Source organism: Globicephala melas, chromosome 2 (assembly GCF_963455315.2).
Source record: "Globicephala melas chromosome 2, mGloMel1.2, whole genome shotgun sequence".
NCBI lineage: Eukaryota > Metazoa > Chordata > Mammalia > Artiodactyla > Delphinidae > Globicephala > Globicephala melas.
In genome coordinates, this window is record NC_083315.2 from 150,069,319 (window position 1) to 150,084,710 (window position 15,392).

The window sequence follows — 15,392 nt, forward strand, 5'->3', positions numbered from 1 at the left end:
TATGAGAAAAATGGGTCGCAAAGATTAAAAAGCACATATTGACTTTGGAAGAATCCGTAACAAATCAGTGATACAGGTTGCCTCTGGGGAGAGAAACTAGGTTGGATGAAGGGCAAGGGTAGAAAAGAGACCTTATTTTATTCCCTTTTGTACCTTTCAGACTTGAGCCTATTGGATTATACTACCTATTCAAAAACAAATTAAATTTTAAAATAAAAACAATATATTGGGCCTTCTGAGCTGCTTGGTAGTCTCTGCCTGATGAACTGTGAAGGTAAACCAAGATCACACGGGCATGCGGAGGGGCGTATCTTTGTGCTGAAAGTTTGTAATAAAGTAGCCTAATCTTTAGGGTTGATGATAAGGATACAGCAAATATGCCTTTGACCATGTGTTAAGACCCACATGTTTGAATTAGTAACGTGAACTACTACCTTCTTTCAATTATAAAAGAAGCCATACCTGCAGGCTTCAGCTTCATTTTTTCTTTACAGTTTTTTTTTTTTTCAGCTTCATTTTTTAAAACGTACAATTCATCTTTTTTCACAACAGTCACAGTTAGAAAAACTCTTTCAGGTACATTAACTCTGCTGGGGAGTCCCGAATCTTTCCTAGTCCTCAGCAGATCCTTACCAATGGTCAGCTGCTCCAGTCGGATGCGCTCATGGGCAGCATGCTGGTCCACCAAGACTAGCAGGTTTCCACCTAGAAGACCAGCAAGCACCACCGGCTTTCAAATTCTCAGGCCAAGATTAAAATAATCATGTTGCGTTGAGGGAGAAAAAGCTTAATTCAAACTATTTAACAACGTGAGCATAAGAGAAGCATATAAACTGAGCAATAACAACTGTATCTTTTATTTCCTACAAAGTTAAAGTTATGGGAAAAACGAAAACAAATGTATCCCTGATGAAAAACTCTTTAGTTCATTAGTATTTCATTTCTAAAACATGGTGAAAGCCCTACATTCTTAATGTTTAAATACTGATTTTGCTTTATTAATTCAAATTTGATACAATGAAGGATCATTAAACCACACATTTTATAGTCAGCTGACCTTGATTCGCAAGCTGCCCCAGAACCCATGAAGCATTCTACTACACTTCAGATCACAGGTCAGCAAGATTTTTCTGTGAAATGCCACACAGTAAATATTTTAGGCTTTTGGGACACATGGTTTCTGTCACAACTACTCAAATATTCATTCTGAACCAAAGCCGCCATAGACATGTGAATATTGTAGCTGTGTTCCAATAAACTTTTTACAGACACTGAAATATTAATTTCATATAATTTTAATGTGTCGAAAAATATAACTCTTCCTTTGCTCTTTTTTTACTATTTAAAAGTGTAGTATACCTGCAACTAATGTAACACGGTAAATTAACTACACGTCAATTAAAAAAAAAAAAAGTAAAAACCATTCTTATCTCCCTGGCTGTACAAAAACAGGTTATGGCTGGATCCGGCCCCCAGGCCACAGTTTGCCTAGCTTTAGACTCAGGCTTTGCAAACTTTGAACAGCAGACAAATCACCTGGGGATCTTATTAAGATGCAGATTCTGATTCAGTAGGTTAGGGGTGGGACACAAGATTGTGCAAGTCTAACAAACTCCCAGGTGATGTTATTTACAGACCTTGATTTTGAGTAGCAAGGCTTTACACTCTCAGGTGCAAGACAGAAGCAGAATGTCCTGACCCCAAAGCCAAACCTACAGGGAAATAAATCCCTTTCTCACTGACAGGAGGACTGATTCTCTATTACATTAGTACATCTTTTTAGCTTGTAATTTTATTACTTTTGGCCAAAGGGTTGAGGTTTATTGTTACTGATTATATTGAAATAAAAGTTCTCCTCTTGAATTTGATCAAACTAGATAATGCCTGTTTTTCCTATTTCTACTAAAGATTAAAAAAATTGTTTGTATGACACCATCAAATTCATGGCGTAAGAGCTACTGACTTGAAAAATAAAAAGATTATGATTTTTCTGACAGCATGTTCAACCACAGAACAGGCCCCAAAATGTTGAATTTTAAACTCCTTTGAGGATAGGAGGAGTTGCAGCTGGTTGTGATGAATACTGAACATCCTGTATTGGGCAGAACAATGGAATAAATAATAAATTATGAGGGAGTAACCTCAAACTCAAAACCTGAGCCAATGTGAATCACCAAGATACGAAATCAATCCTGCACCTGACTCTGGAGGAATGATTTATAGTCTACAAAATGTTCATGGTATTTTCCATTCATTGAATGAAGCAGAATATATGAAGGTAATTTACTCATGTCAGAGCTGTATTTTTGATATTCCAAAATAACAGAATAGAATCTTCATCAGGGCAAGGATTTTTGTCTGTTATATTCCTGGCATGTATAATAGCACTAGGCACATAACAGGCACTCAGTAAATATTTACAGAATAAATGAATGAATCCTTATTCTTTAGAGGATCATAACTGAACAACTGTATTTTATTATAGGTGGAAACATGCAATAAAAAATGCCATTATATGGCATTAATTTCACAATAATGTAAAACAATAGTATATTTATCCATTAAAAATATGTGCAAATATTAAAATAAAAGTAACTCAATTATAGGAATAGGTTGCTTTTGGTATTTGTGAGCAACAATAAAAATACTTACATTTTGATTTCGAAAAATCCTTTATATAAAAGTACTCCTTGATGGCAGCTAACCAATACCGTAACAATCCAGAATCTCAAGAGAAATTTAACTGTCTGGAGATTTTGTGGCTACACCCGTCTCAGGTGCCATTAGTAGAGATTTTGGTATTAAACAACAAAGAATTCCAGGTAATCAAAACTTTAGGAAACAATCTATTCACTTTCTAGAAGTAGTAAGACTACTAGAATTTGACCTTCACTAATTCTATATTTATGATAATTACGACAAAACTTTTGGTTACTTTACCTTTGATCTATGGTGACATTTACTAAATAAATTTATACTGTAAACAAGATAAAAAAGAATATTTTGAAGTACAAAGAGAATGAACTGCTTTCAAACTTTAGAAGCTCTCGCCTGCAGGTCTACCCATCGGGAGCCACCTCCTCGAGTGGTGCTCAGGACTCAGCCACTCAGGCCTTTTCCAGAGCCTGACAGGATCAAGCATTCCTTGTAAATGGCTCGAGAGTCTCCCAGTTAAAAAAAAAGCCTTGCACCCTCACTCTCCTTAGTCCCTCTTCCATGTCACAGATTTTGGAGTCTCTCCTGTCCTATGTCTTCTCTGAAACAGCTCTCATCTGAAGTCCCTGACCTCCACTGTCTGGAAACCTAACAGATAATTTTGGTCCTCATCTTAACCTCTCGGCAGCACTTAGTACAAAGTCTTGGCTTTGCAACACAACCTTTGCTTGTTTTCTTCCTATTTCTGTTGTTTCATAACCTCTCTTGCTGGTTCACCCTTTTCTACCCAGCTATTAAATGGCGGAATTACTCTAGATTCAGAATCTCTCTTCCCCTCCTCACTCTTCATTCTTCTTCTAGGTGATAAAATTTATACACATGACTTCAGTGACTGACTTTATGCTGACAGCTCAGATTTAGATCTCCATGTCAGAATGCTTCTCGCATCCTAGACCTGTAATATTCCTGACACATTCTTGAACATTTCAAAGGGATTTCAGACTGAACTCATGATTTTCACCCTTCTTGCCTGCTTCTTCTCCAACCTCGTCGTCCTGCAACATCATCCACTCAGTTACATAGGTCAGAAAACCAGGAGTCATCTTTGATATACCTTCCCCATATCCAATCCATCACCAAGTCCTGCTGACTTTATCTCCTAAATATCTTTCTCTCTAGGTCACCCTGATCCCAGCTAACCATCATTTCTTAGATATTGCAACAATCTCCTAAAGTCTCTCTGCAGTTACTGGGACTCCATCTCGACACGCGCTCCAGGCTCCACACTGCAGCCAGAGCAGTATTTTCAAAATGCAAATGTGATGTGACATGTGCCGCTGCGAAAACAAACAATAAAAAAGAAAACAAAAAGCCTTCAATTGTTTCCAATTGGTGTTGGGAGGAAGACAAAGCTTGTAACTGGTCTTTAAGATCTGGCTGCAACCTACTTGTCTAGCCTGTCTCCTGCTCTCACACAAGGAAGCGCTTGCCCTGCTTCCTATCACTGAAGGAGAGGAAAGCACAAATTGCATATTATTCCCTCTGCCCAGAATACTCCTCCCTCCTTTCCTTACCTAAACTTATACTTCAGATCTCACTTTACCCACAAAACCTTCCCTGACCTCCCTACTAAATCAAATCTCCCAATACAGATTCTTACAGCATCTTGTTTCTCTCCTCCATAACACTAGAGTTAAAATTTTAATTGTTTGTGTAACTATCTGTTTCTCTTGCATGAATATTTTCTCCCACCATTGTATCCCTAGCACAGTTCCTGGCATGCAATAGGCACTCAATCAATATTTGTTGAATGAGTTAATGTTATTATTTACAAATTCTTGTTGTTTTATTAAAGCAGGTCACCAAGAGATTATATGTAACTCTTGATAAATCTATCAGAGTTCATCATATAAACTTTCTATTATTATAAAGGGAACACATTAAAACATTATTAAAAAGTCAAAGACTATAAAATATTTTAAAGAGTAAAAGATGAAATTTCCCCTCTGCCCATTTCCATTGGCACTCCCAAGGTAACCACTCTTAATAGTTTAACATGTATATACATGTCTATGTATACAAAACTAAATGGACTTTAAAACTGTTGTTTCATAATATTAATTTAGATTGGTTTTTCCTAATCTGTCCAAGTCATTGAAACTGTGTCGTATATAAAAAAAGTAACCTTAAAAGGAGGCTGTCAGAAGACCAGCTGGGGCTTCCCTGGTGGTGCAGTGGTTAAGAATCTGCCTGCCAATGCAAGGAACACAGGTTCGAGCCTTGGCCTGGGAAGATCCCACATGCTGTGGAGCAACTAAGCCCGTGCACCACAACTACTGAGCCTGCGCTCAAGAGACCGCAAGCCACAACTACTGAAGCCTGCGTGCCTAGAGCCCCTGCTCCACAAGAGAAGCCACCGCAATGAGAAGCCCACGCACCACAACGAAGAGTAGCCCCTGCTCACCACAACTAGAGAAAGCCTGCGCATAGCAACGAAGACCCAACGCAGCCAAAAATAAAAACAAACAAACAAATAAATAAATTAATTAAAAAAAAAAAAGAAGACCAGCTGGTTACTGAGGCTAAACCTCATTCTTACCTGCCTCGCCATTCTCTTCAGTTCTAGTGCTCATTACACAGGCAATAAACTTGTTATCCACTTGCTGGAGAACCTGCCATACATTCAAATAAGTGGTACAATACTAAATAAAGATTAACAAAGGCTTATCTGCATAGAGAGAGACAAAACTGCACTTAATTTAAAGTTGTTTGCATTATAACATTCATATCTAAGACTGAGGACAGGTGCTGATGAACCTGAGGGAGTCATTAGGAAGGGAAAAAGAATAGGCAAGTAGAGTGATCAGAAGACAAAAGGAGAGACTACAAGGAAACAGACTGAGGCATCTAAGAGGATTAATGCTAATAAAACTTTCAAGTAGATTTGAAATGTTCCCAACAGAATGACTCTTATTAACAGGTGATATGACTAGAGATTTATTAATACGACCAGAGATTGCTAACAAATAGGTCTGAAAAAAATTTGGAAAATGTATGCAAAAGCAAGGAAACCCATCTTGTAGGAGCTAGTCCATTAAAGCAGTAAGTTAAAAGCCACCGGTGGCTTCAGACCTTGGTGGCTCTGCTCTGCCTAGATCGGTCTAACCTCCTGATTTGTTTCCATACTGAAAATAAGGAGATGAAGACAGCCTGAGTGGCGTAGAGAGAGGGCAAACTAGAAAAGCAGATGAGAGAAGGGGTCCCTTCTGTTAATGGAACTCCTCAATCTGGGGTCTCCTAAGCCATATCATTTGTAGCCTCATACAATAGAGGGTCATTTAAAAAGGGGTATTGTTGCACAGTTAAGGACAACTTCTCTACATTACTTGGTTGATTTACAAATACAAATTATTGTCAGTATAGAAAGTCAATATATAATCCTTGAAACTGTGAGCCTGAATCCATAATTCATCCCTCCAAACCTGCTCACACTACAAAGGACACTTTTTTCTTTGTAATTATAATTAATCCTTCGCTTTTTCTTCTGATGATAAAAGTTTCAGTAAGATTAAAAAGAACACATGTGCCTTGACCAGGAGGGTCTATATCATCAAATAAATCCAATTTCACAAGAGTTAGTCTAGCTTAGGTCTTATATATATATATATATATATACACACACACACATATTTTAATGAGATTTTACAGTCAATCTTTTACCTGCATGGAGTGAATCATTTCTTTGGTGAAACGATAAGGATACAAGATGTTGTGAATTTTAACTGCTAGGCTCTCAGCCTGGCCGCTGCTAACGTCAACAGCAACCTAGAAAGACCCAGATCAAACATCATTTACACTGTAATCTTTTATGTCTGCAGAACTGTTTTACCCAAGATCTCAAAGTGCCTTACAAACATTCATTTTCACAGAACCTATTAGAGGTGGGTTGAATTCAGGGAACTTATAAAAATTCAAAAGGCTTTATGAATTATTACTCTTAAATAATAATTTTTGTTTATACAGAAAATTACTGACAAACACCAATACTTTCAGAATAACAATTTGCCTGCGCTTCATGAGCAAGTCCTTAAAGACATCTTAACTGATGAATCAGTAACAAATGCTCATATACTCTACACCTGTATCACAACACACAAAGCGCATTGTGTGATAACCCACTGAGGAGAGGATGCATACTCAGGTCCAGTGGTGAACTGTTCCTCTAGCAGAAGATCCACTGCTTTATCTAATGATAACAGTTTTTATTACCACCACCCTAAATACTTTGCCAAAGCTGCAAGTCAGGGTTTCTGAGAGTGGTAACACACTCACTATTCACAAAGTGGTTACACATGTATAATCCAAAATGTCCGAGCTTCCAAACTGCTATGAATTCTGATTCCTCCTCTCTACAGTAAATATTAATTTCCAAATAAATTATTTGGAAACATGCTCACTTGCCATTCATAATTACAAATGAATATAGTCATTCGTGTCCATACCCAATTTAAATGAAATTCAAATTTTTAAATAACAAGCAAAGAAAAATTGCTGCAGACCTACCTCTGGATAACGGGCAAATACTGGGTTGTCCCATTCTGAGAACAAAGACTGAAGCGATTCGGGACCAACAGCACCGTCCCCAGTAGCTACAGCAAAAGGGGACAAGTAAAGTTGGCATCAAGAGCCTCAGGGAAGTGGGTGAATGGTGAATGGTGTCTCATGCTTGGTGTGGTGCGGCCTCAAGACCAAAGATCAGACACATTGTTCCCACACACTGCAAATGTGCAGCGTTTGCTGTATCTCTAAATTGTTTTGATCTGTTACTTTTTAAACTAAACTTGATGACTGTATCTTCTGGCACTATAGTTTTTTCTCCAAACTATTTGCACCAGATATTTCAGAATACAAGTCCAGAAGAAAAACCGTTCAAATTAGTAGCCTCACTTCTTTTAGGTAAAAATATACCTTATCTATTTTTAGAAATGAAGAAAAGAAAAATGATAAATGTCTGTAGCTTTTTTTGCTGATAAGAATTTTGCTTATATAAAACTAATGCAATATGGACTCAGCTCCAATCTTTACAAATAAGAAACATTTTCTCAATCACAAGGCACCACAGACCGCATGATCACACAGTATTGACCTCGTCTGGAAAAGTAATTTCTGATCTAAATGCATGCACTGAATTACTTAGTTCTGCTGTTAGACAGGACCGTGGGGAATTCCTGGTTCCAGGAAGGCACAGCTGGCACTGATCAAGCTCAATAACACAACCCTGCTTTGTTTTCTTTAAGCTAGGTGGCACAGTATGTACTAGGTGTTCTGGCAATCTCTGTTAATGCCCCTACCTCTGTTATTCTGTCTCATCACAGTCCTCTCTTCCCGGGCTCTAGGAAGGAAAGGAAGAACAAGGTCGCTTCTAAAAGGATGACACCTGTACTGAGATCCTAAATATAAAAAAGAAAAACCTAGACATTTGAACTCAAAAAATAAACTATTAAAAAATTAAGTTACATAAAATCTCTTTCTGCACAAACTGAATTAAGACATAAGGCAGACTACTAAACAACAGATTGAGTCAGAAGTTCTTTAATGAAATTATTCTGCTAATTTAGGAATCTGCATTAATGCTTAGTCCTATTAGCCATCTATATCAGACAGAATGAGGAAGAATAGATCCCCAATTTTCATGCCTCTTATTCCCAATATATGTGTCTCTCTATATGTGTGTGTGCCCAGTATGTGTCTAACATTTATCTCATCATATTATAATTGTTTAGATGGCTGTCCTCCCTAAAAGACTGTGGACTCTTGAAAGCAAAGCCAGTTAATCTGCAATGTGGCAGCTCCAAACACAGTGTGAATGACCAGCAAATGAGTGAATAAGTGAATAGATGAATGAATGAAAGGTTCACAACTTAAATTCCAAAGTCCAGTAAGATCTGGCCCAAATTCTACCCTCCTCTATGAAGGATGATAAGATTTGAGTTTTAGGAACAATGCTGAATTTGACAGTTTTGAACAGGGGCAAAACATGATGAAACTATTATTTCAAAAAGATAAACGTGTTGGACAAAAACTGGAGAGAGATAAATTCAGAATGATAAAAGTAAAGTGTGAGGTGAAATAAGGTTGTGTCACTATTAACAGAAAGGACAGCGTTAAAGACATTTTAAAGAAAAAAACTACCAGGGCTTGGAGACTTGACACTATTCCTTAAAATTACCTTTATAGATCCTCTCTCCTGTCCAATTAAATGTACCTCTTAACAGTTCGTCTCATGTGATGTTTTATGGGTGGTTCCACAAGTCCTACTGTTCTGCTACGCACCAGCCATTTCCTCCCTGTGAATGGAGGGCGCTCGGAAGCCATCTTTTCTTCGAACTAGTTTCTAGACCCTATAACTACTTAATTTCTCATTATGAATCTCTGACTTAACATGACTCTCAAAAGTTCACCACAAGACTTGCTAACGCAGGCGTTGAGCAGGTTGAAGTGTTTTACACATCTAGATTTGTTTAACAGGAGCAGATGTTTAGGTTGAGCATGGCAGCCAAGATTGCCCCCCTTTGTTTTAGCAACAACCATCTCAGTTTAATGTGATCCAGTTATTTTTTGTCACCACATCAGAAGCAGTTGCATTTCAGGAAGATGAGGTGCCAGTGCCTTAGATTTACCTCCGATAAGCATTCACTATAAATCAGGACACAAAACTACATACGTTGAAAAACACGTGTGTCTTTATGAGCCGCCTGCTAGTCTCAGGAGCAGTACTGAAGAAAAGGGTTTTCTTCTATTTAATATTTTGAAAGTTACTACAGTGATCATTTCTTTCACAAGGAAAAAAACTGGAAACCATTGAAAAATAAAAGCCTTATTTAACCTTAAATAAATCAGAGCCTCCTGTTAGAGATACTTATCCTAGGGAGAAATTATAAGTTAATTTGCAATTACCTTCATACTATTTACATTCTTTTGCAACATTCAAGACTTTTAATACAGATGAACATTTAGTGTTTATCATCCTGATGCAAAACCAAGATTATTGCCAGATGGAAATCAGTTTTACCATCTCCCAACATCTGGCTCTCAACACGCTGCCAAAACAATGTCACTTTTAATGCTGACTGAGACCTGGGAACTCAGAGTCCTAGCCTAGGCTCCAATGTGGCCTTGTGGTCTGATCTAAAAGCCACATTATTGTCTTTCTGAATAACAGCCACTTACACAGATCAAGATTATTAGCATATGTATTATAATAAAGTACATTTGAAAAGTATGATTATAAAAATACATACTTAAACTATATTCCCCAAAATTTATGGTCAAGTTTTTTTCTTTAAAAAAAAAAAGTTTATAAATATACTACTGTACTGAGCCATAGATTTTCCTGGGAAACCTAGGATGATTACGGGATCATTCTGGCCCTTTACCTGGGAGCTGCAGAGAGCAACTTCCAGAAAAATACCACGCTGGCATTGCAGGTGCCTTTAAAGACAAATTTCTTAGAGAGTTGTGTGTTTGGGAGAGAGGGGAAAGTGGGGTAGGGAAACACTGTAGATCTTCTCAACTATCAATAGCACCATTTTCATTAAAAACTGTCTCACCCTCTTGCACATACCTACACCCATAGACACATATACATACACTTCCATTCTGTATCATTCTTTCACTGTATTTTTATGTTTACATAATAATAGACCTGGAGACTTTTCACATACATTTTATAATTAAGCTTCAAAATATTCTATCTGCTGAGATAATCTCTTTGAACATGATTATCTTACTCCTCAGCCATTATTCCCACCTTCCAAAGCATTCATGCCAGTGAACACCATATACTTACCATTCTCAAGTAGAACATCCACAGCCATAGTTGTCAGGTCTTTAGTACAAGCAGCCCGAACGTCCTCAGTAGGAGCAGTGAATGTGCTAAGTCCTGTTAGCTTGTTGATGTAAACCATTCTTCCCAGGGCTACATCAAAATGCTGCTGCCAATCCAAAGAACATGTGTTGGACTCTTCATTTTCAGAACAAGTTCTTGCTATAGATTCCTCACTCTCACAACAAGTTCCATTTTGGCCAGCTGTGGAATCTTCTCCGTGACTCACTAACGTTCTATTCGGAGAGTCAGGACTTCCAATCTGTTGTTCTGAAGCTATAAGAACATCTGAATCCTTACCAATAACTGTAGAATGATCATAGGGCAGTGCTAAAGGAGTTTCTGACATCACAGCGTTCTCTGTTGTATTGCTGTTAGCATGTGTCTCACTGTCTTTATTGAAGGGATTACCCTGTGTGACAGAGTCCGACACTGGGATGTCGCCACTTTCTGGTTTTTTATGCTCATTTTTAAATAACTTACAAGAATCTAGGGTTAACCCACTGGACAAGTCACTGTCTTTCCTACTGGAATCTGATTGTGAAAGTTCATTAAAATGACTCGTCATCTCCATTGTTTGGGTCTCTCTTTCGGAGCCTTTCAATCTGGATAATTTAAAGGCTAGTGATTCAGGTGACTTCTCAACATCCAAAGGCTTTCTGTTAAAATGAGATAACTCCTGTAGAGGTATAGGGCTTTCTCTTAAGCAAGGCATCTGTTCTTCCAAACAACTGTCTTCCTTGGAGAATGGTAACTTTTCTGAATAAAACATGTGACTTACTGGTTGACAACTACTATTTGAATCATCATGTTTCATAGTAGTGATTTTACAAATACCAGAGTTGTCTAAGTGGTTTTTGTCTTTCCACAGAATGTCAGGTTCAACCTGAGGACTGAGATCGGTAGTGATTTCTGAAGTGATACTTTCCTCCACTTCTGTATTCGGAGGATTTTTAACCTTCCCATATTGCCTCTTAAACTTCTCTAAAGATCCTAGTTGTGAACTTAAGCTTAGCTTCTTATGAGCTATGGGTTTGGCAGAACCAATCAACTTACCTGTGTTCTTACTACCATTTGAACCACGTCTACCCCAAGTGAAAGAGGATGTCTCAGGTAGTGAGCAACCTGTGTATGATGTTTTACTACTTTCCTGAAAAATAGCAAAATTTTTATAAGTTGCTGTAGGTTTGTTCTCTAGCCCATAACTTATATTTGTTCTGCACAATCTTTTATTGGGCAGTTGAGCAAATTCTTTACTTAAAGTGGTGGTTAAATCTTTGGTGTTTGGAGTCTCAAATGAATGGCATGTTCTATTTCCAAATGTTTCTTTGGCACTCACAAAACCAGGTTGAACATAATTGTTAAATAAATGTTCTGTTTCAGTTGATTTAGTTTGCTCATTTTGTACCACATGAGTTATGAAGCCAGTGGAACATAATTTAACTTGCCCATAACTAAAAACATTTATTCTTCCACAATTACTAGGTTCTTCTTTTCTTTTCTCTTCTCTCTGAGCACCATGTGCTCCCGATAATGCCGTCTCAACAGGCAGAGGTTGGCATCCCATTTCAGTAGCATCTTTAAATCTCTCTGGTTGATTCTGAATTCTATTATTTTTCAGGATGTTGGCAGCCATGCCATTAGCAGTAGTACTTACTTTCTGTATTTCTAGACCTTCTCCACTCCCCTCAAAGTGATAAAGTGTCTGAAAAGGGCTTGCAGACATTTCTGAACTGGCTCCACATGGATTTTCTGAAGAGTTAAGTTCCAAGCAAGACTTTTTATGTTTCTCATTTGCTCCTGATTCTGATGCTTCAGCTGTCTCTTGTTCTAAGATCCTTGACTCTGAGCAAGCGCTATCTTCGTTTTGTAAAGATGACTCCATTTTACTATGCGCTGGCCCATCGGATTTGTAAGTATACAAAAATGAATCATTTGTCTTTTTTCTGATAGCTTCCGAGTCCCTAGAATTCTGTGTGCTTATGTTTTCTACAGGAGCTTTTCTTTTCACAGCTTTTGATTGCAAATTAAACATTTCACAGGAATCCAAAATATTATTACATGCTTCTTGGAAATTGACCTGGTCACAATTCTCATCAGAGGACACTTGCTTCTGAAGAGTGGCACTAAATAAACTAAACTCATTTTCTTCACTAAATTCCTTAAGGTCTTCACTTGATAATTCCACAAATAATTTTTCTTTCTTTAAAAACATTTTTACTCCTTCCTGAATACAAACCAAAACAGTATCCCAGTTCTGAAACTCAATCAGAGTTTTTGCTGGCTCCAGGCACACGTCATACTCACAGAAGTGGCACTGCATGTTGATTACATATATACCATGGAGTTCTGGGCTAGACCGAGGCCGAGGACTTGAATTCGTTTGCCTACTGGCAGAGCCGTTCTTTGGCTTGCATATAATGCTTTCTTTCCTTAATAAAAAGTCAATGAGTTTATGCAACTTTGTCCTTAAAACTAGCCTCTTGTTCACAAACAAAAACTGCATATTCTTATTATAATGTGCTTCAGAGCTGATATAGCCACTAAGCTCAAACTCCTTATATTTAAAATCTATTTCTCTTAACTTTTGGGACTTACCCAGTCCATAGATTTGACAAAATCGGGAACATATGTCTTTGGTTTTAGGGAGCTGAAGAACCATGGAACCAGAAACATCATTTCTCAAAGAGAAAGAAATGGAAGGGTGCATGAGTGAGAGAGCTTCTATCCTCTGCCTAACCTTCTCAAACTCCAGTCTAGGATCCATGCATTTCCTCCTTACAGGTAACTGATAAAATAGGTTATATACGGTGACTGTTGTCCCAGCACTTGGTCGAGTCAAGTCAGCTTCACAAGCTTTCAGGACTTTTCCATTCTGAAACAGCTTCACAAAAGTTTTCATTGACTTGTTTTTCTTGGATGAAATTTCCACAGCACTGGCCATGTCAGCTATACTGGCCAAGGCCTCCCCTCGGAAACCATAAAACCTCGGGTTCTCCAAGTCCTGTACAGAGTCGCATTTACTAGTGAAATAACGATTTCCCACCTTGTCTACATCATCACTCCCCATCCCAAATCCATTGTCTATCACCTGAACTTGGAAGGTTTCCATGTTTACCCTGACAGCCACACATTTTGCTTCAGCATCAATACTATTGAGGGCAAGCTCCTCAACACACTGGCCTAAGGAGCATATAGCCAAACCAGAACGCAACCTGGCTTGTACTTCAACTGACAAGCACTTGATCATGGCAGGTAGAAAGCTGGTGAGAAAGCCAGGCAGGCACTGGTTCCCTTTTCTGACTGGAAATAATTGCCTATGGGAGGAAAAACAAAACAAAACACACACACACACATTTAAAGCTTCGGAGTTACACGGCATCAACCATTTCTCTCAAGCTTTATAAAGAAATATTTGAGGTAAATGAAATCTCTTACTAAACCACATTGTAAAACAAAACAAATTACAGCTCTGATCTCTAGGCAGATCACACAGCTCTTGTTTGGTGCAGTGATTTTAACATCCAAAACAGCATTCATAATTTCATAATTTTTATTGCTCCTCTCTAAATCCCATATGCCCTAAAGTGAAATCATAATCACACTTGAAGTTGACCTGCAAAGACATGTTCAAAATGCTAATCACTTCACCAAAAACAGATGCCTAAATTACGCTAAGAAACATTAGCTAGAAATTATTCATGAAAAAAAGTCCAAGCTAGTTTCACAACATTTATACATTACACAATAACCATGACTTTTAGAAAAAACTTATAATGAAGTGTTAAGACACTGTAATAACTAAGGTGAAGGAACAAAAGGAAATAAAATCAAATTATGTCAAGAAGAGATTAAGATTAATAATAATAATTATTATTATTGGCTAAATGTAGTTATCTCAGGGGAAACAGACTAAGAATGGGAAAGGATAGGACAGGAAAATTCCTTGTCATTGTAAGCCGTTCTGTATTTGATTTTTAAATCTTGTTCATGTATTACTTTGATAAGTTTTCAGAAGGCCCTTACTATTATTTTGTATTTTGGTCTTTACAGATGGCTTCAAACTACCTTGGCAATAATCATGATGGCAAGGGGCTGTTTAAACTTGATTTTAAGTTTTCTGACAGGTAAAAAAAATAAGATTATAGTGCAATTAAAGGTCCCCTCCCTTCACAGCTGAGAGCAGCATGGGGGGGACCTCTCGCAAGTGGTAGGGCTAGTTTTTCAAACCCGGTAAAATCAGAGCGATAATTGCAGATCTGACGATTTCTAACATCATGAACTTTGCAGCTGGCAAAAAATGAGAGGTAAACGTTTAATAAGTATTCCGACTGCTACCCAACTCAACGATTTCCTGATTATATCCCAGTCCTTTCAGGGCTCCTGGGACAAACGGGACGACTCCATCCGGGTTCCGAGCTCATAAGAAAGCTTCGGGGAGCAGGGCGGAGGCCGCCTACCCCGCCAGACCCAAGCTCCGCCCCCATCCCCTCCCCCAGCTGGCAACCAGAAACCCCAGCCGGCAACCAGAAACCCCAGCCTGCCCAGGCTCGGGCGCCCCGCTGAAGGCAGGCCAGGGGGCCTCCCGGAGCCCCTGCGCAGCTGGCCCGTAAAGTTGGCCCGCAGCGGTCGCCAGGGCCCTTCTAGTGGTAGAAGAGCTCCCGGAATCATCCTTTCGTCGCGTGCTTTTCCCCAAGTCACCTCGTATCGCGCCTCGACAACTCCCTTACACCAACCGCCTCGGACGCCGGACGCGCGCACGTTGGCTCGCAAGGCTCGTGCACGCGAGGCTCACGCACGCGCGATCCCGCGAGCATGCGCTTCTCAGCTGCCCCGCCGATAACACCCTCTA

At 38.7% G+C, this 15,392-nt stretch overlaps 2 protein-coding genes across 5 annotated transcripts in view; one reads left to right on the plus strand and one right to left on the minus strand.

Annotated features, from left to right (window-relative positions):
- Positions 1–3,956, plus strand: part of EIF2B2 (eukaryotic translation initiation factor 2B subunit beta) — a 33,871-nt gene extending 29,915 nt beyond the window's left edge. The window contains exon 8 of the mRNA XM_060295059.2: positions 3,835–3,956. Coding sequence (XP_060151042.1) covers positions 3,835–3,854 — 20 coding nt within the window. The 3' untranslated portion in view covers positions 3,855–3,956. The remainder of the gene's footprint in view (positions 1–3,834) is intronic.
- MLH3 (mutL homolog 3) overlaps positions 1–15,313 on the minus strand; it is a 28,693-nt gene extending 13,380 nt beyond the window's left edge. The window contains exons 1-7 of one of the 4 annotated variants that reach the window (XM_030831773.3): positions 15,242–15,313; positions 10,505–13,857; positions 8,007–8,105; positions 7,219–7,304; positions 6,376–6,480; positions 5,255–5,327; positions 634–705 (exon numbers count right to left, since the gene is read on the minus strand). In XM_030831773.3, coding sequence (XP_030687633.2) covers positions 634–705; positions 5,255–5,327; positions 6,376–6,480; positions 7,219–7,304; positions 8,007–8,105; positions 10,505–13,790 — 3,721 coding nt within the window. In that variant the 5' untranslated portion in view covers positions 13,791–13,857; positions 15,242–15,313. Of the gene's footprint in view, positions 1–633; positions 706–1,397; positions 3,993–5,254; positions 5,328–6,375; positions 6,481–7,218; positions 7,305–8,006; positions 8,106–10,504; positions 13,858–15,241 lie in introns of those variants that run through there. The other 3 variants (XM_030831776.2, XM_030831775.3, XM_030831777.3) reach the window with 3 other exon arrangements.
- Positions 15,314–15,392: the final 79 nt, after the last annotated feature.